This window comes from Numida meleagris, chromosome 7 (genome assembly GCF_002078875.1).
Source record: "Numida meleagris isolate 19003 breed g44 Domestic line chromosome 7, NumMel1.0, whole genome shotgun sequence".
Taxonomy (NCBI): Eukaryota; Metazoa; Chordata; class Aves; order Galliformes; family Numididae; genus Numida; species Numida meleagris.
In genome coordinates, this window is record NC_034415.1 from 4,140,617 (window position 1) to 4,162,699 (window position 22,083).

At 58.2% G+C, this 22,083-nt stretch overlaps 3 protein-coding genes across 4 annotated transcripts; all 3 read right to left on the reverse strand.

Annotated features, from left to right (window-relative positions):
* Positions 1,170 to 7,377, reverse strand: HSD17B7 (hydroxysteroid 17-beta dehydrogenase 7). Its single transcript, XM_021404324.1, has 9 exons — positions 7,343 to 7,377; positions 7,056 to 7,259; positions 6,879 to 6,971; positions 6,063 to 6,177; positions 5,337 to 5,531; positions 4,763 to 4,867; positions 3,388 to 3,444; positions 2,809 to 2,907; positions 1,170 to 2,144 (listed from the first exon to the last, which is right to left on the reverse strand). Exons 1-9 carry the CDS (start codon positions 7,375 to 7,377, stop codon positions 2,049 to 2,051), a joined length of 999 nt encoding a protein of 332 aa, XP_021259999.1. The 3' UTR covers positions 1,170 to 2,048.
* Positions 7,690 to 15,656, reverse strand: DDR2 (discoidin domain receptor tyrosine kinase 2). The gene is made up of 16 exons (XM_021404319.1): positions 13,626 to 15,656; positions 12,944 to 13,046; positions 12,612 to 12,843; positions 12,391 to 12,538; positions 12,217 to 12,322; positions 11,945 to 12,128; positions 11,635 to 11,878; positions 11,215 to 11,277; positions 10,909 to 11,039; positions 10,356 to 10,566; positions 10,003 to 10,226; positions 9,749 to 9,885; positions 9,329 to 9,520; positions 9,015 to 9,249; positions 8,619 to 8,768; positions 7,690 to 8,190 (listed from the first exon to the last, which is right to left on the reverse strand). Exons 1-16 carry the CDS (start codon positions 13,921 to 13,923, stop codon positions 8,053 to 8,055), a joined length of 2,796 nt encoding a protein of 931 aa, XP_021259994.1. The 5' UTR covers positions 13,924 to 15,656; the 3' UTR covers positions 7,690 to 8,052.
* UAP1 (UDP-N-acetylglucosamine pyrophosphorylase 1) lies at positions 16,372 to 21,501 on the reverse strand. 2 transcript variants are annotated; one of them, XM_021404320.1, is made up of 10 exons: positions 21,183 to 21,501; positions 20,889 to 21,093; positions 20,469 to 20,644; positions 20,014 to 20,186; positions 19,498 to 19,691; positions 19,226 to 19,369; positions 18,937 to 19,125; positions 18,652 to 18,699; positions 17,357 to 17,423; positions 16,372 to 17,281 (listed from the first exon to the last, which is right to left on the reverse strand). In XM_021404320.1, the coding sequence occupies exons 1-10, from the start codon at positions 21,484 to 21,486 to the stop codon at positions 17,189 to 17,191; spliced, it is 1,593 nt and encodes a 530-aa protein (XP_021259995.1). In that variant the 5' UTR covers positions 21,487 to 21,501; the 3' UTR covers positions 16,372 to 17,188. The 2 variants fall into 2 exon arrangements, with proteins under 2 accessions (XP_021259995.1, XP_021259996.1); XM_021404321.1 differs by lacking the exon at positions 18,652 to 18,699.

Genomic DNA, 22,083 nt, shown 5'->3' on the forward strand with positions numbered 1-22,083 from the left:
TCATCCAAGACCCCACCTAGTGTCATCAATCTCTGCCCATGCTAGGAATTGGTTACTTCATACCAGGTTTAAAAGAAGGTTGCACACCAGAAATGTTTGCTTTCTCCACCTACACCAGCTGATGGAAAGCTGGCTCCTCCAGATCCCACTGCATTCAAGTCCTCACACCATCACAGCTGCGGTGCCAGGACTTACTCTATACCAAACCAAACCGTGCAGCTGGCTCTGAGAGGAGGCACAAACAACACCTGTTATTAACTTGGCATAAGAACCCCCTGCTTCCCACCTCCCACAAGCTGCATTCATTTCATGAAGTGTTGTGTCAGATTGTTGTGAGCAATATCTGCTGCTCCACATCCCGAAGAAGGTAACAAAGAGCTGTCAGAGCAGGGCACAGCATCCATAATATAAGGAATGACGGAGTGCCTCTGGCAACGAGAATCCCAAAGCTGTTGTAGTGCATGAATGATACCTACCAAATCCCAGGGCAGAAGCACTGCAATGTTCAAGAAACATGTCTAAAGCCAATCAAGGGAAATGCTTAATTACTCTCTAGAACAAGAAGCCAAATAGTGTTGTAGGACAAGGTACGCAGAAGCCCAAGGGGATGCAGGCAGCCAGCCACTGGCTGGCTGTCATTACCTCCTTTCCTGCCCAGAAAAGTGGGATTACAACCCTGAGGGCTTCACGTGAACAAAGCTAGAGGCCAGGTCAGCCCAGGACACCATTTACTGCACTTAAACGGAGGCCCACCTAAACACACCCTCTATCTACTTCACAGAAGTCAGAGGCTGTGCATGCTGAGCCTTCCTGACAGCTCCCACCTGCCCCAGGGCAGTGCCTGGGCACAGCAGGTGTTCCCAGTAGCACAGTAATTAATCACTAGTTTTGTGACAAAGTGGGTGAATAAGTGCTGGAGACATCCACTGCTCTCAAGCACTTGAAGTGGGGAAATTCTCTCAGACACAAGTGTTCAACACACAAAACCACACAGAAGTCCTCAGAAGTTACTAATGCCTGGCATTAATTAGGAGGCACATGAGCAGTTTGTTCACAGCTCCCCTGGGGAGGGGAGGACCAGACCCCTCACTTCCCTACTACACACAGGTTTGCCTTCCCTCCCAGCCAGCAGCACCCAGGTATCACAGCAAAAACTCCATCATAGCAAGGACAGGTCAGTGCTAATCATTTATTTGTTGCAACATTGGAAGTACACCAGGTACTCACAAGATAGGTAACAGAAAGAATACTTATTAAATATAAAAGGACAGTTAAATAGATAAAAACAACAGGGTAATCTCATTCTTGCAACAGACAGAGTAGTCAGACCCTGAAACCCAGCTAACCTCAACAGCTTCAGCCTTCCCAGTCAGTCATGGCTAGAACACAGGGCCCCAGATCCAAGGGATTCATGTTTTCCAGATATTCGAAAAGCCTATGTCCTCACAGCTGAGGCAAGGCGTGCAATTCCATTTCAGGACCAACCCTGCTTTTTCAGGAGCTCTGCTTCAGGGCCGTGCGTGGCCTGACCTTCAGCAAAACTCCATCTTGCCAAGCCCATCGGAAGGCCGGCCCCAGCTTTGGGGTGCAAACAGAAGCAGCTCAGCTGAAGTTGGGCCTTCAAAGTATGTCAGGATTAGCCACAGGTCATGAGTTCAAACCATCTCGAAGGACTGGTGGAGCCACAACTCACAGCAGCACCCCAGGCTGTTGCCTTTCCCACACCAAGCCAGATTCAAACCATGTTCTGAGGCTCCTCTTGAGCTGTACACAGTTCAGTCATGAACAACGCCTCACAGCTGCATTAGGGCAGCTTCCACCTACACTAGGTCTCCAGTTTTATGCCAGAGAAATCCCATACCAGAAAGACTAAGTATTTTTCTTCATTTTTCACATTTTCATTTTCAGGAACTATTCACCTTCTGTAGAGAAGGAAGATCAGTGCTGAAGCCATGTGCCCACAGAACAGCAGGCACCTCTAGTAGCACCAGAATGAAGGAAGCCCATGTTACTGACAGAAGACTTAACTCACTGAGAATGAGTTTTATTTAATCTAGGAGATCGCCATATTTCTCCAGAGTCTGCTCCTCCAGTTCTAACAGCTTCTGGTAAAATTTCTCAGCGGTTTCTTCATCCACATCAAGCTGGAAAAGAATAAGAAGGGTACTGAGACATGTCACTGGTGGTGCCCATACAGGTGCTGAGCACAGCTCTGGTTTCTCTAGAGGGGTACCCAAAGGCATCCATCTCCAGGGCACAGCCCAGTGCATATTCTGGGGAAGCATCTTAACACGCTGATCCTGTTCTGAGCAAGATCTTCACTGCTAAAATACCGGGTCACAGACAGAGCCTGTGGTGCAGCAGTCTCAGATCACTGACACTGTCAGAGACCAGAAGTACCTCCAGCTCCCACACTCCCCTGCTACCACCTGGACATTGGCTGACAGCAGAAGTACTTAGTGTTGCCTTTGTTCCCATCCCCCCCACCCAACAGAGGGACTGCACAATTACGGAACAGACAGAACAGTCTGACTGAGCACTGCAGCATGCTGAGCTCCACATCCTCCACCACAAACCTTCCTGGCCAGTCCTAAGAGCTTCCAGACTCCAGCATAGGGATGGCAGATGTGTTTCTCCACGAAAAGCTCATAGATAGCCCCACACCCCTCTCTGCTGCTCAGCACACAGCTAGTTTCCTCTCCAGCCACAGGACCTCCACCACCAACCCTTCTGCTCTGTGCCAGGCAGCACACAGCAGGACCCCAGCCAAGCCAAGCCCCCACTGCAGGAGGCTGCTGCTCCGTTCACCTTTCTGGGCTCCACATAGCTCTTTCCCAGTCCAGAGGTACAGCTGTGGTACTTGACAAGTGGATCCAGGTATTCTGGCTTCTGCTTGAACAGCCACACCTAGGAAGAACAGCACAGTCACACAGGCAGTCCCAACCAAACCCACAGGTAGGGACCCAGCTGCTGGCTGACATCAGTGACAACATCATGGATGCTTTCATTAAGCATGGGCAGACTAGATACCTGAAGAAGAAATTCCAAACTGGCTGCCTTTGGCTTTAACCTACCCCGCCTGCATTACCCTCTGGCTATATGCCTATGGTTTGACAGCAAGCAGGCAGAGCAACACCCTCCCCATTACATGAAGAAAGGGCAGAGGTTTGCCTAAACTCCCCACTTCTCTGGGCACCTGAAAAAGGGACCTGTGGGATCAGCCCTGGTCACTGCTGGTCTCTCAGCACTTCCTGCTGTAAGGGATTCAGAGGAGAAATCCAGCACGCATACCCCATCCCTGTAGAGGGGCTTTTGGTTAAAGCCTGCAGGTGGTGGGAAAGGCTACCCAAGAGAAAGGGCTGTTAAACTAAATAGTGAACCACTTACATGAGCTTCTGCGCCATTATACGGTGTCAGAGTGTAAGTCTTAGCAAAGAAACGTATCTAATGGGGAAAAAAAAAAAATACAAGAAGGAATCAGTATTTTGACCCATGGTTTCTTTGACAAGCCCAACAACAGAAGATCTACCAGGGGAGGAAATGCTTTCAAAGCTGCCTACAGGCAATGCTGCACGCCTACAACTGAAGCACCCTGTGTCCCCACAGGCTTGGTTCCCTGGGCCACCCATCAGACCAGCAAGCCTCACTCCATAGGCAGAAGGAGGCAGGCAACAAGGCAAGCATGTGGCCCACAGACACTTTGCCTCCTGCCCTGTGTGGTGGTGATATGGCTGGAGACCAAGCGGGTCTGCAACACCACCAGTGCTGAGGACAAGTGAGAAGGCACTGCCTTCTCCACTGACAGGAGAAAGGTGATCTGCCAGGATCAGCCACTGCCTGCTCGGGCAGCTGGGGCAGGCAGCCTGCAGCAGAGCCAGAACTGCACTGAGCCTGGAAAGCTGAAGCCATAGGAAGAAAGGAAAAGACAGCTTTTGGGAAGCAGGATCAGGGACAGAGAGCAAACAACTAGGCATTTTCTATACCTTTAAGAAAGTCAAAGTCTGTTGCAAAAAAATAAAAAGCATGGCAAGGAACAAGGGAAAAAGCTTTGTCAAGAACTCACTACCACTGAAAGGCATGTTATTTTGCAAGCCCGCAACAGGCTGGCATGGGGAGTCTTGCTGATGCTGCTGAAAGGTTGAGCTGTGTGCAGTACTTCCCAGCAGCAGAGCTGCTTGGAGGATCTCTGCTGCGAAAACCAGGACTCACAGTACCCAATGGCAGGTCTGCAAGGCCTGGCTACACCTTCTGTTTCTCCTTCCAACAAAGAACCTACAGCAGAATAAAGATACCAGCAGTGCCCTCTTCCCAGTGCCAAGCAGATGCAGCAAAGCCTTTCCCTTCCATTCTCCAAGCTGTCCTTTGCACGTTCACTGGAAGAACAGTCCACAAGAAGCAGACACCCAGAGTAAGTCCTGAAAGCCACTCCAGATAACAGGCTGCGTCAGAGCAGATAGCAAGAGCAGCAGCACCTACCTGGTGTAGGTTAAGGGGGTGTAATTAGCTCTCCCCTCTGTGCCCCATGCTTCAAGAAGCTTCTAGAGAAGGAGACTGCCACCGCTCTCCTCCCAGTAAGCCTGCTGCTCCAGAAGGCCAGAGGGTTGCTTTGAGGAACCACCAGCCCCTCAAAGAAGTCAGCAAGCTGCTCACACAAAGCAAGCCTGCCCAATTCAACAGAAGAGCTACAGAGCCATAATAGTAGTGAGAAGCCAGAAGCAGGCTGCTCCAAAGAGCTCCCTCAAACCAGCTAAGAGTCCCTTACCAAAAACATGATGGGCATCAGCAGCATCCACAGAAATACTGGCAAAATTCTGTAGGTCATGTTGGACATAACGAGGCCGGGACAAACAACACTGGAATACAGACCCTGCAAAGAAGAAACTGAGTCAGTTTGTAACTACACAGTAGTAAAGAAAGGCTCCTACCCCTTCCCTCTGGATACCGGCACAGAGACGACAGGACAGACAGCAGAGCCTGTGCCCCAAGTGCACCGATGGGCATGTGCACCTGAGAAGAGTGGCCAGCACTGCAGCCCTTTGCTCTTTAAGGCCAGTTCTTTGGTTTAAATAGAAAACTAAAGCTTGCAAGGTAGGAACCTCTCCTAAAAACTTCTGCTTTCAGAAATACTCTGCGGTGGACGGCGCAAGCAGGAAGACCTGTAGCTGGCAGCCTGCGTGCCTCACCAGTGCAGCCACGGCCACAGCTAGTTCCTACGCATGCATTGAGGCACATATCTGGTTGCTGTGAACTAATGCATCAAGGCAACAATAATGTAACAATAATTACAAATTGTAGGTGCTCATCAAGTCCTTCAGACACACAAATGCTATCATCACCTGCTTATTAAATTTCCTGTTCAAAACCACACTTGTCAGGTCAGTGGCATATTTGGAGGAACTGTATGATTCCTGCCCCTTGGCATGCTGATAGTCAGCGAGGCTGAAGGCAGATTCCCTCGCATTGCTGGAAGAGGTCCAGATGAGTCGTGATGGCTTTTCATTACCACAGAGCAGAGACTCAAGCTGACGAATCTGCAAAAGAATTGTCACCACAATTGTAAAGCTTTATGACATAGTTTTACCACCCCAAAAAGCTGCAAGCTCAGCTTTCCTAGTTATGGCCAACCCTCATAGATGGGCCACACATGAGCCACAACAGGCTGTGCAGGTAGTGCTGAAAAAGCAGCCACAGCTCAGGTGCAGCTTCAGCCCAGGTTTCCCCAGGAAGCTGTACAAGCAGTGGCAGTCTTCTGCACTGCTCAAAGGAGCACCCCAGAACTCCACAGAGCCAAGTCCTGGTAGCCTCCTTGGAGAAGAAAAGAGCTGTGCCTGGTTTACCTCTACCCACTGACTACAGTAAGCTTCAGACCACATTAATCCTTACAATAACAACTCTGTGACCACTTAGAGCTATTTCAACATGGCAGGAGAAATTTCTCCTAACATTCTTTATCTGTCAGGCCTGAGCTTGGACCAGGATCAGAACCTGTAAGGCAGAACCCATATCAGCACCCACTGGGACATGTTACACAGTCCTAGAGCCCAACCCTCGCACAGCCTCACCAGGATGAAGTGCCCAAAGAGGTTGGTGGTGAACACCTCCTGCAGCCCGTCCCCGTTCAGTCTGTCTGTCTGCGTCATGACGCCTTCTGCAGTGGTCAGCATGTGGAGTAGCTTCCTGGAAGCCAAGGGTGGGAAATAGAAAGCATTCAGATATGAAAACCAAGCTCAGACATGGAACAAAGACCTAGGAGCAGATAAAGAAAGCAGCCTAGTGTCTACATTCAGCACCCAGCTGTATCAGAATCCATCCCATAATTCCGATCCTCAGCTCAGCTCTCCCATTAACAGCCTACTACCACAGCTTTGCAAAACAATGTGACCTACAGCTGGGAAACCAAAAAATACAGAGACAAGACCCAGCGAGAGCACACTTGACCTCCCAAGAACACACAAGTATTTCCTCAGCCCTCCCCAGGCTCGGGCTGAGCACCAACCTCTGCTCCAGTCCAAAGCTGGCCCCACAGCGGGGCTCAGACTGCATGCAGGGTGCCCCAAGCACAGCCACACCTCCTGGTGCTCCAGGGCAAAGGTTTTAAACCAAACAAGTGTGGATTTCAGTTGAACATAAGAATCTTCTCTATGGTGGCAAGGCCCTGGCACAGGCTGCCCAGAGAAACTGGGGATGCCCCATCCGTGGAGGTGTTCAAGGCCAGGCTGCATGGGATCCTGGGCAGCCTAACCTGGTGGGGGGCTTTGAGATCCCTTCTAAGTCGAGCTGTGCTGTGATTCTAAGCTGAGTTAGGGTCCTTCAGTCTGGACTCTTGGTCACCAGCCCTTTGAGTCAAGGCTGCCCCACGGTAACACCCACATCCCTACCCGGTCAGGAGCCCCTTCCAAAGGGCCTTGAAGTTGACATGCGGGTTGGGCATGATGCCGGCATTGAGGTAGACAAAGTCCAGGCGCTGGAACCTGCAGGGAGAGCGAGACGGCAGGGTGAGGAGCACAGGGGAACACGGTGGGGTCAGACGGGGATAGCGGGGGGCACCCACTCACCTGCAGCGCAGCTCCTGTGCGGCACGCAGCACGGAGGCCAGGTTGCCCAGGTCCACCTCCACGGTGGAGACCTGCGCGGCGGGGTGCTCCTGCAGCACCAGGTCCCGCGTGGCCTCGGCTTTCTGAGCGTTCCGGCAGGCGAGGCACAAGTGGATGCGTCCATCCTCCTGCAGCAGCCGCCGGCACAGCGCCAGCCCCACGCCGCTGCAACGGTACGGTGACCAGTGTCACGCGCGGCCGACACCCACCCCGGAGCCCGGACCCCCAGCCCAGCCCGACGCGCTCACCCGCTGGCTCCCGTTACCAGCACCACGCGCTCCATCTCGCTCCCGATCGCGCTCCCGGGCTACCCGTCGCCGCCGCCCTATATCCGCTACCCGCCCTCTCCGCCTGCCTACGTCATCGCCCCGCCTCCCCCTTCGGCCAATCGGTGCAGGCTGAGGGGGCGTGGCCACACTGCCGGTGGCGTGATGGTGGGGCGAGAGGCGGGGCGGGGCGAGATAGTTGTTGTGGGCGTGACCTGTTTGGCCCCGCCCACCCCCGCCCTCTCGCTCCGCCCATCGGAAGCCCCGCTCTTTGGAACGCCGTCGCCACGTGTCACCCGGGAGCCCCAAGGAAACCACAACACCGAGCATCTCTTCAGGGGGTTCTCCCGTATATACAGGTGCATCTACTGAATATATACATGCCTCAGCAATAGGGTACTGCGAATGGTGCCGCAATGAAGGAACGGTGTAAAAAAAACTCAGAGGGGTCCATGCACCCTGAAATCCACAGTTCCTCCTGTCCACGTGTGGGGACTGACGGTGCTCGGTGTGGAACCAGATGGGTTCCCTTAAGGCACGTGGTCCTGTCCCCACAAAGTCACTGTCTCCAATAAATAACCTCCGTCCTGCCCTCAGCGCTCCCAGCTCAGAGCCCCTGGTCCGTGCTGCCCTGCGCTCCCCCCGCCGCACTGGGGCTCTCCTCCTGGGACATGGGTGCCTGCTGAGCAGAGTCACTCCTCGGTGGCCGCCTCTTGCAGCTGGCGGTGCAGGTCCTGGAAGGAGGGACGGTCTTTAGTGTCCCGTCTCCAGCAGCTCAGCATTAGCTTATAGACAGAGTCAGGGCACAGTGCAGGCTTGGGAAGGTACGTCTTCAAAAAAAAAAAGGCAAAGAGAGAGAGTTACCACCATGTACAACCAAAGGACAGCAGAAAAATCATAAAATTGTAGAATCGTTCGAGTTAGAAGGGACCCTAAAACGCCATCCAGTTCCACCCCCCTGCACTGAGCAGGGACACCCACAGCCCCATCAGAAGCTCAGAGCCCATCCAGCCTGACCTTGGCTGTCTGCAGGGACGGGGCCTGACCACTTCTCTGGGCAGCCTGTGCCAGTGCTTCACCGTACTGGCCCTAGGGAGCCCCCATGCACCAGGACTTGGCGCTCATGCCAAAGAGCCCCCAGGACCCAATGGTCAGACAAGATGAGCTTAGTGGTCTTTTCCAACCTTCATGACTCTATGGTCCTACAATTCTCCCCAGGTCTGCAGCCGCAACCCAGCGCTGCCCATCCCATTCCTACCTGCCGGCCCTGGTCCCGGAAGAACTCTCCGGTGTTCTCGATGACCTGCTCATCGGACAGCTGTGAGTAGGGCTGCTCCCGGCACAGTGTGAAGGTCTCCCACAATGTCACGCCGAACGCCCACACATCGCTGGCTGTGGTGAACTTTCCCTGGCCGGGGCAAGCAGAGTGGGGTTGGGACGAGCAACACCCTACAGCCCCATGGCTCCTCATACCTGGAGCTCAACGCCTCCTGAACCTCCCAGCTCTGTGCCCAGCATGGGGACAGAGCATGACTGCAGTGCTCCCATCCCATCTCCCAAAGGGATCCATTTCCCCTTGTGCTTCCCAAGGCCACCCGTCAGGCACAGGGCATGAACCAGATGCCACCAGCTGACCCATGACACTTGGCCATACCAGCAGTATGCTCTCCCAGGACATCCAGCGGATGGGCAGCACGGCGCGGCCCTGGATGCGGTAGTAGTCTCCGCTGTAGAGGTTCCGGCTCATGCCGAAGTCGGCGATCTTGATGGTGTACCGCTTGCCCACCAGGCAGTTGCGCGTGGCCAGGTCACGGTGTACGAAGTTGAGGGAGGACAGGTACTTCATGCCGGACGCGATCTGGGTGGCCATGAAGCGCAGGTCGCTGTAGCTGGGGACACCGAGCAGGACTGAGGGGCTGGGCAACACCAGGTCACCCGCCATCCCTGTGCCCCCACCCACAGAACTACCTGATGGTGGGCACCTGGGCGTCAGGCGGGCTCTGTGCCTCGTGGCGGGACAGGAACTGGTTGAGGTCACCGTTCTCCATGTACTCAGTGATCATGCACAGTGGGTCATCCGTGATGCACACTGCCAGCAGCCGGATGATGTTGGGGTCCTTGAGCCGTGACATGATCTTGATTTCCTTCAGGAAATCATTCCTTTCCAGAACAGAAACCACAGGGATCGGACAAACACCCTGGCACAGTGAAGTGCCCAGTACCCATAGGATGTGGCAGGGGACCCTCCCCTGGGCCTGGGGGCAGCATGGGATGGGCTCTGTGGGCAGGGGATGGGAGGGACCCATGGTGCCCAAGTGTGCTGGAAGCTGGGGACGCTGTCCAGAGGATACAGCTGTCCCACCAGGGGCTGTGCTACGAGGGCAGTACCTGGCATTCTTGTTGGCATCAGCCCGCAGCATCTTCACAGCCACTAGAACAGGGCAGTCAGGGCTGGCGTCCAAGCCCTCCAGGGTGAAGTCCTTGTCCGCGAACTTCTCCATCCCCTCCACCTCACAGAGATGAACCTGGAGGGAGGCCACGGACAGGCATCACCTCCAGCAGTGGTCTCCTTTGGTCACCACAAGCACCAGCTCCTCCAAACGGAGCCCACGGAGGCTTTGTGCCTGCCAGCTCCAGCTCACCTCCCCAAACTGGCCCTCTCCTAGCTTCTCCTTGAAGGTCAGCAGCTTCCTGGGGAACTCCTCAACAGCCACGTCCTTGCCAGACAGCAGGTCCATGGTGAGGGCCGGCACCGAGTAGGTGTTGCCACCTGTGACACCCTGCAGGTTCACAATCTCAGCCTCGGCGTAGTGCGGGACACCCTCGGGGCCGCTGGCTGGGGATGGCTTCACGAGGCCACTGCAGCCTGGGGAGACAGTGGGGACGGTCCTGCCTTGGGTGTGCTGCCCACGGGGCATGGGGCAGCTTCCACCCAGCACTATGCCCTACGCACTGCAGCACCTCAGTGACTCCAGGAGGATCTCCCATTCCTTACCCGTGTCCTCCTCGCCTGCCGTGAACTCAGGCAGCTTGCGGATCAGGCGTGAGGGCTCCTGGTAGTCCGGACCCAAGGGAAATATGCGGTCGTAGGTGGAACTGGACTCGTGCTCGCTGGAGGAGGAGGAGCGATTGTGGTTGAACATGCTGGATTCACTAGGCAGGGAGAGGCTGACAGTCATCTCGTCATCCAGCATCCTACGTGATGCCTGCGGGAGGGGGTGAGGGAGGAGAGAGCTGGGATAGGACCCACCAGGGCCCTCTGGGCTCAGTACATTCTGTAACAGCAACGGATCACATCACCATGGCCCCCCCTCAGGGGCTCAGAGCCCCTCTCTGGTGCCCTGATACACTCAGAGCCCCTCTCTGGTGCCCTGTCCCAGAGTGGTGGCACTGGGGAGGGCACATGTCTTTGCATACCCCCGCTTGTCCCCCAGCCTGTCTCCCTCTGTCATCTGGCCCTATGGAGAAGCATTTGGAATGGTCACCACTGAACCCTCAGTTAGCTGGGGGCTGCAGAGAGGCCCCGCAGCCGTCCTGTGCACACCCACCTTTTCCAGCATCTTCTGCCAGAACTGCCGCCACAGAATGATGACTATGATGGCCACCAGGATGAATATGATTGCCACCAGGCACCCGATCAGGATGCGTGTGTTGCTGTCATCCACCTTAAGCGTGGGGTCTGGCAGGAGGGAACAACACACACTGGTCACACTATGGTGAGGAGACAAACCTTGCTCCCTTTTCTCCATCGAATGAGGCAGATCTTCCCCTTTTGGAGCCTCCATGCATCTTCCCAAGAGAAGGTGACCCCAGCCTCCACCAGGTTTTGTGCAAGGTGATTTTTTCTGCCTTACCATATGTGGTGGGGGCCATGGGCATCTCCGGGGGAACTGCTGAGTTGTTGTACATGGCTGCATCTGGCAAGGGAAAAAAGGAGACTGTCAAGGTCATGTTGGATATTAGGAAAAAAATTTTCTCTGAAGGAGTGGTGAGGCACTGGCACAGGCTGCCCAGGGGGGTGATGGAGTCAACATCCCTGGAGGTGCTCAAGAACTGTGGAGATGTGGCCCTGAAGTACATGGTTTAGTTGGCATTGTGGGGTTGTGTTGGTGGTTGGACTAGATGATCTTAGAGGTCTTTTCCAACCTTAATTACGTTATGATTCTATTCTAGGATTCTAAGAACAGGGACACAAGCACTCTACAGCCCTGCTTTCCCCGCAGGTCCTCACACAGGAGGGCCCTGGGGCTGAGCACTCTGTGGGGCAGCAGTACCTGACTGGAAGGTGATCTCGCTGAACATCATCCAGGTGTCGGCGAAGTAGTACTGGCACTTGATGGCACTGGCCATGCGGTGCAGCAGGGGCACAGTGACGAAGCGGGCGCTGGGGTTAACGTCGTCCAGCACTAGCACCGAGGAGATGGCGTTGGGCTCCCACTCACTGGCATCAGAGCGGAAATAGCACTGCACCTCCTTGAAGATCTTCACCCCTTTGGCGAACATGTTGTTGCAGTGCACCTGTGGGGCAACCCATCAGCGTGGCACACCGAGGGGACGGGGATGGGGAGCGCGGGGCACACAGACCTTCATGGTGGTGAAATTCCTGATGCGGTCAAACTCGAAGGTGATCTCCACATAGCCGCCGGCAGTGCTCTCATTGCGCCAGCCCACGTAGTCATAGCCCGGCCAGACGTGGTACTCATGGGTCTGTGTGAAGTCATCCAGCCCTGACACACCATCCGTCAGCTGGCCCAGGCCTTCTGTCATGCTGGCATGGGGACAGGGGCACTCTGTGAGCTGTATCTTTACCCCCACCATGAGACCCCCTGATTGCTGCCCAAGACCCTGGTCCTCACCTGTACCCGAAGGCCCCATCATACACAGAGTCGTTCAGGTAGATGACGGTGCCGCTGGGGAGGACGAGCTGCTGCCCGGCCGGCGCACTGTAGGACACCAGCCCATCTGCAGGGAAGGGAGGATGAGCCCAGCCCCAGTGGGGTGGCCATACAGACAGACAGACAGGCACCCACCAAGCCAGGCGCAGCCGTACAGCTCCACGCGCAGGCACACGTTCATGGAGTGGTCGGTGACGGGGATGAAGCGGACGAAGCGTGCAATGAGTGGTGGCTCCAGGTCCTTGAGGACGATGTCATAAGGGTTGGAGTTTCCATCCAGGACCTAGGGGACAGAAGCCAGTGGGCACGGCGGGGTGCTGCGGTTTGGGGCAGGCTGTGCCCCGCAGCCTCCTCACCTGCTTCCCGTGCCGGTTCCGCCAGGAGATCCAGCGGGTGCCATCCCGGCTGTAGTTGATCTTGTACATGGGGGCAAACTCGTTGCCGTGCCCCCCGGCGTGACGGCCCTGGGTGCCCACCAGTGTGATGAAGTGCAGGGCACGCAGGTCGATCTGCAAGAACTCCTTCAGGTCGTCAGGTTCCACTGGGATCTCGGGACACCAGGCACCATCGCCCTCCTCCGAGTCCAGCCTGGGGTGGCATGGGGAGAGCTCAGGGGTGGCCAGAGCCAACCTCATGCCCCAGCTGATTCTGCCCTTTCTCAACCCCCCCTGCCCGTGCCCACACTCACCGTCCATACTTGGCGGCCGTGGACTCGGACCACTGGCTGGAGGCTGAGATGTCCTCATCGGGGATGTGACCACCTGACATCCCAAGGGGGTACCGGCATACCGCTGCCAAAAACCATGTCAGCAGTGGTGGGAGAGGGCTCCATCCAGGCTCTACTCACCCTAAATCCCCCTGCTCTTGGCCATGCCTACTCATGGGTATAAAGCCAGGTGCTTGCCCTCCCGCCTGCCCCACGGGGAGTGGAAAAGTACCGGGACGAGCGGGTGGGCTGCATCCCCTGTGCAGCACTACATGCACGCCACTCCCCAAGGGTTGTTATTTCGCACCTGGCTGCCAGGAGCACTGCTGAAAGGCCACTTGTCTGGCCCTGTTTACCATCTCACTGCCAGCTCCAGCCCGCAGCGCTCCCCCTGCAACCAGAGTGCACGGAGTAGTGTGGGGCTGGGCAATGCCAAGCCCCAGTGGAGCAGATTGCGGTCTTGCGTGGAGGGTTGGGTGCAGACTGCCATGTGCCTTCTTGCACGGCTTGGCACTCACTGTTGGGCAGCTCATCGAATTCCCAGGCTGCAAACCTGGCTGAGGGGGCAGCCAGCCTGGCTGGATGAGGCCAGGTATACCCATGTCCCAACCAGGGGCTGTGCCCTGGCCCCATAGCCCCTGGCTGCTGCCCAGCTCCCACTTACCAGGGTTCACCTGGGCTCTGGCTGCCAGCAGGATGCACAGCAGCAGTAGCAGCAGCAGCAGAGCAGCTCTAGGCAAGGCCGGCATGTTGGGAATCCTGCGGAGACACGGCCAGAGGGTCACAGCACTGCTGCTGGGATGGGCCGAGCATCCCCTGCACTCAGAGGCACTCCAATGCCATAACCCCAATGCCAATATGGCCACGAGAGCCACATGAAGCCTCCAGCGACCCGGCTCGGGACTAGCACCATCCTGAACCGAAGGGCAGAAGCGCCAGGGATGGCCATGAAAGCAAGGCATTGCACAACCTCATCTTGTATGGTAGTAGTATCACGTTGCAGAACACAGTTTCCTTGCCTTCTGGCAATAACAGATAATTGCCTGAGATTTATAGGGTATTTATTGAGATGGTTCTCATGGCAGAGCCGAGCTTGGTGCTGCTGGAGCGGAGGGAGGATGCAGCGAGCACAGCCCACGTGCAAAGGGCAAGTTCCACAGCAGCGCAAACACACCCCCTGACTTACAGCGATCCTTTCTTTCCCTTTTCTTCTCTCCTTTTTGGAAAAGCACATATGTTGTTGCCCTTTTTCCTGCTGACGGCTCGGAAAATGCAGGGAGCAGACTGAGCTGCCAGCTGGGAACTTCAACCACACAGCTCCGGGCGAGCACAAGGCTCCCGCTGGTGATGGCCAGCTCCTCCAACGCTAAAATCTCAATTTCCTTCTGCATTCCAAGGGACATCCGCAGACATTTTTCCCACTATTCTTTCAGGCTGAGTAAACCCTGTGAGCATCAGGGGACCAGATGCCGCTGTCTCTGAAGGCGCCGGGTTTATATTTGGGCGGATGCAGGGAGCGCTGGCGGTCCCACCAGGGGCAGCAGCAGGATGGTGGCACAGGCGGAGGTACCGAGCGTTGGCAGAGCAGCTGGAAATGGGTTTAGTTCCACCGCTCTGACAAAAGCGACCGGTCCGTCTAAAAAGCTTTGCTGAAGTTTTCCGACAGTTGGAAATTTTTACTGCACGGCGTTTTTGGAGTTCCTCCCTGGCACCTTCTGCTGCTTCTGAGCTTCCCTCTTCCGCTTCTTTTTTATTTATTTATTTTTCCTTTTTTTTTTTTTTTTCCTCCCTTCTTCTGCTGAATTTAGCAGGAAGAATGAGCAGGAAAAAAAGTTAATGAAGGCAAATGAAGCTTGGTGACGACCCTGTGGGCATCCTGAGCGCACAGATCCAGGGGAAGGGGGCACCGAGGCTGTGCCTTGGATTCCAACTCCCCCAGCACAGCCAGGATGTGCCGAGATCAGGGCTGGTGGTGTTTGGGTGGGGGTCCAGGGCTGACGCTACAGCCCCCAGCATGCCACGCCACCAGCACAGCCTCTGCACAACAGTGCAGCATGCCGGGACGTATAGTTCCCTTCCTCCCCCAAAACGCCTCTTTGGACCTTGGTTGGGCTGGAGGCAGCCCCATCTTCTGGGTCCACAATGTCTCCCCAGCCACAGGGTCAGCGGGGACATCCCAGTGGCACACTGAGAGCATCAGCTGTGTCCCCATGGCTGCTCGGAGGGACGCCAAAGGCATGGCCCCGTGGCGGCGGGTGGGGACGTGGCCCTGCTGTGCTGCACCCCAAACGGGCCCCCAGCAGCCAAAAGCTGCAGCCCTCCTCCTGTTCCGTCCCATGGAGCACAGCCACGCGGCGTCACCTCACCATGGCGCACGGTATCACCCCACCACGGCACACGGCATCACCCTGCCACGGCGCACAGCCACACAGCCCTGGCACGGAGAGCCACATGTGGGTTCTCAGCACTGGGATGAGAAAAGGGTGCTTGGGGGCACCCAAGGGGTGTCCCTGTGTCTCCTACAGGCATGGGGACACGTGTGTCTGGCTGGGGACCACAGAGACAGCAGGGCACCACGGCCATTCAGCACCGCCGCCAGGCGCACGCTCCGCACCCAGCCCCAACACACAGCGTCCAAGCAGCACAGACCCCTCACCCCCTGAAGCGCCCAGCCTGGGTTTGGAAACCTCCCATGCACCCCAAGGGACTCACCAGAGCGGGATGGGGATGGCAGCAGGCAGGCTGCTCGCCCCTCGCCCGGGCGGCGGGAGCCAGGCGAGGAGCGAACTTCCCCGGGCTGATGCAAGATGCCTCTGCGAGCGCGCTCGCATTCTGCAGATTCCTGGGAGCCGGCCAGAAATCCCACAATCCTACATCTCGCACATTTGGTTTCAATTAGGGAGCGGAGAGGGGGAGCCACTCACCAATCCGGGCTGGCTTTTCAGCGGAGGTTATTTTCCTCGACCCGAGGGAATGTGTGCAAAGCTATAATTTACAGCAAAACCCATTCATAGAGCGGGAGAAAAAATAAAGAAAATACCCATGGTCAGGGAGGGAGCTTAAAGCAATAGGCAGCAATCTCCTTTCTGGAGCTCATCTCACAGCAGTGGGATGCGTGTGGGGCCTTGCTGGGACTCTCCTGTGCTCTGTGGGGGCCCGTGGGGCTCCCCAAAGTGGGTGGTGGAGCAGCTCCCCGGGAGCCCACCCCAGCCCTATGTGGGTGCCCCCCACACCAGGTCCCTGGGCAGCGAATGGCCCAGGGGTCCCGTGGCCGAGCCCCCATACCCCACACAGGGCACAGCAGGAGCTGGCGGCTCCGCAGGCTACATGCTGAAGTTGGGGTGTGACATCATTTCCAGGCAGCCGCTTGGCACCGTGGCCGCTGACAACGCAACACAGCACAGAGAAAATAATAATAATATTGTGTTTAAATCATGTTTTGTGCAATAGAGTGAGGACACAACAGTGTACTGGGGCCCCTTGTTCCCCAGGGCCAGCCCCAGTGTCACAATCCCCTTGGGCAGTGCCACCCCGTGCCCACTGCCCCTACGTGCCCGCCGGCACAGCCGCCCCACACCTCCTGTTACTCGGAGGCAGCACTCACATAACTTGGCAGCGATCAGTGCTGCTCCATCCCAGGACCTGATGCAGAAGTGTTGGTGTGCAAACAGAGCCCAGCAGCCAAGGCAAACACCAGCTGCCCCCCGGCTCCCTGCAGTGCCCCCATGCACGCTGAAACCCCTCACTCGGGACACGGGCATCCCCAAGACTGCCCCCACAGCCGCCCCAGTCCGGTGCCTGGAGGGGCTGTGATGACAGCGGCACACAGCCACCACCGCACAACAACACCAGGTGGCAGCCAGGAGGGACACAGAGGTTTAATGGGGCTATTCCAGTTGTGCCATGTACAAAGTATGAGCAAAAAGGGGGTGGGCAATAACAAGGATCCTATTAAAAAAATAGCCACATTGCTTCGAGAAAAATAAAAATCCAGGGTTAACCCCAGCCCTGTACCATAAAACCCCTCTGCAGGTGCACTGACCATAGGTATGTACAGGTTTACAGATACGGGCCCACAGTGCAAAGAGCAGCACCGTGGCTGTGCTTCACGGCAGGGGCATCCACCAAGTGTTTGGTTTTTAAATAAAAACATAAATAGAAGCAGACGACAGGCCGGAGCCGGGCACAGCCGCACCGTGTCCGAGCACGGCCACGTCCCAGCGCTGCCTACATGCCGTTGTGCACCAGCTCGTGGGCCCCGTCCTCGTCGATGACCAGAGGTGCGCGGAACTCCCGCTCCTTCACCAGCTCCTCCAGTCCCTAGCAGAGCAGAAAGCAGCCTGTTAAGGCAGGGGGAGGAGGGCGGGCACCGCCCCGCGGCAGAGCCACGCTTACCTCCCCGCCGTAGGAGATAAGGGGAGAGATCTCACACTGGATGGGCACGTCACTGGCGTCCTTCAGACTGCGGAGTGAAACCAGCATCAGCCCCCTGCAGGAAGCTGGGGGCCGGGGGCTGGTGCTGGCAGGCTGCTGGCACACAGCTCCCCGGTTAGCAAAGCCCTGCGTGCTCCCAAGGCAGGCACGAGCTGTGGTTTAGATACAGGCAGCAGATGGAAGAGGAGAGAGCTCAAGGCACAGCCTCAAGGAGGATCTCTGTGTGCACTACAGCAGCATCACACCCCCAGCCCTCAGCCCCGCTGCATCTGATGCTCCCTCTTCCTCCCACACCCTGATGCCACGGGGACTGTCACCACCAGCCCCTGCAGGACACCCCCAGGGTGCCCTTTCCCAGCCAGTGACAGCACAGTGGTGCCTGGGGTCCTGGCGCCTGTGTCCTCCTTAGGACCTGGTTGCTTTGAAGACACTCATTAAACATCAGTAAAAACCATTCAGCACTGAAGAACAAAAACTTGGAACTGCCACCACATCCAACTGTTATCTCACATTCTAACTGCAAGATGACATCTATAAACCTGACAACACCCAGAATCCTGAATTAGGCACCAAGAACCCGGGTGCATCCATCAGAAGGCAACAATGCAGTGTCTGCTGAAGGGGATGGAAGGCAACCAGCAGGAGTGCCCTCCAACCCATCGGTGCATCCTTCTGAGATAAGCCCAGTGCCTGGAGCACAGATATCCCCGTGCCTGCTGAGCACACTGCTATTACAGCAATCGCTTTAACACCTCTCTACGCTTCCCATGCTTGTAAATGTTCAAGTGCCTTTTGCCAGGGGCTGGTGTCAGCCTGGATCTTGAGTCCAACAGCTGGAGTCCCCGAGCACAGCTGCCCACCCCCACTACAACCCATATGTGCTACATCAAAGGCCGCTCAGGGCGTGCAATGCCTTTCATCCCATTCCAGTGAGTGACCTGCTGGGTGTTGGGCAGACCCTGGGAGACAGCAGCCACCTCCTGTGCCCTGGGGCTGCTCCCCACCAACAGGGCAGGGACCAGCTCACCGCAGCAGCACAGAACCCTTCACCTTTTCCCAAAGCCTCTGCGGAAAGGAGCACCAGGAAAGAGCAGTGCCACCACTCTCCTACAGCGAGACATGCCTGCAGGCAGCATGCGCCCGAGCCCCTGTTAGTGCCCGGTCACCTCGCACAGCCGCCGCAGCGCTCCGCCTGCAGCCCATTAGTACCTACACCCAGCCCTGCCACCATGCAGCGCAGTGGCACGTATAGTTACTTGTCATTGACATCGGCCGGGGCGGCATCTGACCTTCCGTTTGTGACACTACGTGGGAACAAAGAAGGGTTAAGAAGGATGGGAAAGCCATCCCCAACTCGTTCTGCTCGGTGCCATCTCCAACCAGCAGCAGCATGTCTCTTGGCCAAGGGATGCTGCGATCCGCTGGCGGCAGTGCTGGGTGCAGGAGAATCGGCACCAGGAAGGCTGGGGGCTGCCCGATGTCCTACAGCCAGCCCAGGGGGACGGAGGAGGCTCTGCCCTTCCAGGGAAGCAGCAGCTCACCGGGGGATGGCAGGGAGGCGTGTGCCATTCTCGTCCACGAAGTGTCCCCCCGCGTTGAGCACCCAGCGGTGGTGCAGGGACATCAGGGCGTGCCGTGCCGTGGTGGGGTTGTCCTTGCCGTTCTGGCTGTCTGCATTCTTCAGAGGAGAGAACTCGTCCTCACGCAGCACCTCATACACCACAAACTTCCTAGGGAGGGGAATGGGACAGGGAGGGTCGGGTCTGTTCTTGGGGCAGTCCCCAGGGACACATCCCCACCCGTGGCCCAGGGACAGACACACGCCCATACTTGGAGAACTGGAAGATGTCGAAGACAAACTTTTCCATCTTGATCCCGTTGGGCTTCTCGGGCTGGATCAGCTGCCCCGTCTCAATATCCACATGTGGGATCTTCTTCTCAGCAACATGGTGCTGCAGCTGCGGCTCGTAGGTGCTGTGAGGGGCCAAGAGAGAGAGCCTAAGGCAGGCACAGGGACACCACGCCGGCTACCCTGCACCAGCCACGGCTCATCTCATGTGGAGAATGAGAACCAGGACTAGGATGTGAAGCGGAGCCCATACTTGACGACATCTTTCAGGAAGGGGGTGGTGAAGTAGTGGTTGGCGATGTTGCCGGCATTGAAAAGCAGCCGTCCGTCTGGGCCCCGCTTCTGCGCAGTGTCCAGGGAGATCTCACTGTACTCCACCACCTGGTAGACACCATCCACGCGGCACACCACACCAACTGGCTCTGTGGGGTTGGTCTTCTCCACCACCTGCCCAGAGAAGGGTGTCCGGGTTTACTTTCTCCTCCTGCCAGCCAGAGGGAGGGACCGGTTTCCCTTCCCAGCTCCAACAGCACCAAGGTCAAGGGAGCTCTACTGCCTGTTTGCCAGAGCCGAGCCCAAAGCAAACACAAACTCTCAGCACCTTTTAATGCTAATCCAGCCTTTAAGCAAGGCTTTGGGTATGCAACAACCCGCAGGCGACACGTGGAGCTGGGCTCAGTGTTAGCTGCACCCATTCCACGTGTGTTCAGGATGTCACAGCTAGAATGGGGCTGGGGAAGCCAGGCCGGGGGCAGCCCGAGAACCATACCTTGGCTCCGCAGTCCGCTCCCTTCTCCAGGCAGAACCCGATGAACCTGGGGTCAGCCACCTTCACCAGGATGTTGTCCACACAGTAGACGTGGACGCTCTGCACACCTCTCCGCTCCATGTCATCCACGATGCCGTGCACCCCCAGTGCCCGGTACAGACCCCCATTGCCATCTGGGGTGGGGAAGGAGCGTTGGGCACAGCCACGCTGGGCCCTCCTCCTCAGCACGGACAGGAAGAGGGCTCGGAGGCTCCCCAGCCCCACCGTACCCCACCCCGGCCCTCCTGCCAAGCCGGCACCTCCCAGTCTGTGTCACTCGCGCACGTCACGGCCCAGCCGCCGCCTGCTCCCACGGGAGGGGCCGGGCTGGCTGACAGCGGGGAGCTCAGCTGGGGGAGCGGGGGACAGGCTGGGGCGCAGCACTGAGCCCCTTGCACCTGCTGCCAGCCACGGACCTGGCGCCATGGCGACCTTGCCCTTCTCCTCCAGCAGGATCTTCCCATCGAAGCCCAGGGCGGGCAGCATGCCCTGCTGGAAGAAGATGACGTTCTCCTTCTTCAGGCCAAAGTAGCGGTGCTTCTGGAAGAACTCCTTGGTGGACTCCATGGTCCTCCCGCTCGTCATGATGTACCTGTGGGAGGACACAGGATCTGGCATCTTCACCCCACCCCGGTGATCCGCATCACCCCATGAAGGACTTACAGAGCCCACCGGGGCCACCTCCAGGCCCTGCCAACAGCGGGCATCACCCGCAACGTGAGGGCCGGAGCCCCGTCCAGCAGGGAAGCGCCAACCCAAAGAACGCGCTGACCCACAGAGGACAACGCCGACCCGCGGAGGACCGCACCGCCCCACGGCAGCCCCGGACCGCTCACCAGGGGATGCTGCAGGCGGTGCCGTGCCGCTCCTCCGCCAGCTGCTGCAGCCGCCGCAGGCGCTGGGCCTGCAGGTGGAAGAGGCTCTTGCGGGAGGGCAGCCCCACGTCGCACATGCCCTTGGGGTAGGGGACGCCCAGGCGGGTGCCCTGCCCGCCGGCCAGCAGCAGCACGCCCACGCGCCCCGCCGCGATCTCCGCCAGCCCTGCGCACGGGAGGGACGGGACACGCGTGGGGCTCCGCGCGCCGGCCTCGCCCCGCGCCCCGTCGGGCCCCGCCGCGCCCCGCACCTACCGCGGCTCTCCCAGCCCGGCAGCAGGCGGCGGTCGCGGGAGGCGCTGCCCAGCACGTCCCGCGGCACCGGCTCCAGCCGCGCGTCCGGCCCCGCCGCCGCCGCCGCCGCCGTTCCGCCGCAGCCGCCCCGCGCCCGGCGGAAGAAGCGGTTGATCTCGGCCACGTCCATGGCGCTCAGATCGGCCGCCAGCGCCCGGCGCTCCGCCGCGCCCAGCTCGGGCCAGAAGCGCAGCACGTGGCCCTGCCCGCCCGCCGCCAGCCGCCGCCGCAGCGCCGCCACGTCCTCCTCGCCCGCCGCCTCCATCCCTCCTCGCGTCGCCGCCGCCGCTGGCCACCCTTTTATAGCCTCCGCCGCCGCGCGGCCAATGGCAGGCGGAGGCGGAACCGCCCCGTGCGTCCTCACTGGCCCGCCCGCCTCGCAACGCCGCCAATCGAAGCCGGGGCCACGCGCAGCCCCCCGAAGCCGGGCCAATGAGAGCGGCGACAGAGGGGAAGGGGGCGGGGGCGCGGGCCGCCATGGCAACGGGCGCCACGTCGGCGGAGGGAGTAGGTGCGTACGGCCCCGGGAGGGCGGCCCGGTCCGAATCCCCCGCGCACACCGGGACCGGGGGAGGCCCCGCTCTCCCAGCGAAAAGCAGCTGTAACGGAGGGCTGTCCCGCGGGAAGCCGGCCCTCACCCGCTGCACGGCCTTCGGCCCGCGGTTACAGCAGCGCGTGGTACGCGCGGGCGCGGGCCGCGGCCTCACCCTGCGCGCGTCATTTCCTCGAGGGCACGGCCCGCTCCCCGAGGAGCCCCCGCGAGGACGGAGCGGTTGTGCAACGCAGCTGGCCCGCGCGGCCCCGCTTACAGGCAGCCGTGAGGCACGGCTGCCAGACGGAGCCAGGAACTGTGATGCAGCCC

What these genes read in the sequence shown, in the direction of transcription:
- HSD17B7 (XM_021404324.1), bottom strand. Translation starts at nt 7,377, where the DNA reads ATGGAGCGCGTGGTGCTGGTAACGGGAGCCAGCGG. An exon ending in ATAATGGCGCAGAAGCTCAT is followed by an intron (nt 2,908 to 3,387) that starts GTAAGTGGTTCA and finishes TGTTCTTCCTAG; the next exon opens with GTGTGGCTGTTCAAGCAGAA. An exon ending in GCTATGTGGAGCCCAGAAAG is followed by an intron (nt 2,145 to 2,808) that starts GTGAACGGAGCA and finishes ATTCTTTTCCAG; the next exon opens with CTTGATGTGGATGAAGAAAC.
- DDR2 (XM_021404319.1), bottom strand. Translation starts at nt 13,923, where the DNA reads ATGCCTTGCTTTCATGGCCATCCCTGGCGCTTCTGCCCTTCGGTTCAG. An exon ending in GAGAGGGCCAGTTTGGGGAG is followed by an intron (nt 9,886 to 10,002) that starts GTGAGCTGGAGC and finishes GCCTCCCTCCAG; the next exon opens with GTTCATCTCTGTGAGGTGGA. An exon ending in GCCCAGGTGCCCACCATCAG is followed by an intron (nt 9,250 to 9,328) that starts GTAGTTCTGTGG and finishes CGGTGTCCCCAG; the next exon opens with CTACAGCGACCTGCGCTTCA.
- UAP1 (XM_021404320.1), bottom strand. Translation starts at nt 21,486, where the DNA reads ATGGAGGCGGCGGGCGAGGAGGACGTGGCGGCGCTGCGGCGGCGGCTG. An exon ending in GCCGGGCTGGGAGAGCCGCG is followed by an intron (nt 21,094 to 21,182) that starts GTAGGTGCGGGG and finishes TCCCGTGCGCAG; the next exon opens with GGCTGGCGGAGATCGCGGCG. An exon ending in CGCCTCCCTGCCATCCCCCG is followed by an intron (nt 18,700 to 18,936) that starts GTGAGCTGCTGC and finishes GTTCCCACGTAG; the next exon opens with TGTCACAAACGGAAGGTCAG.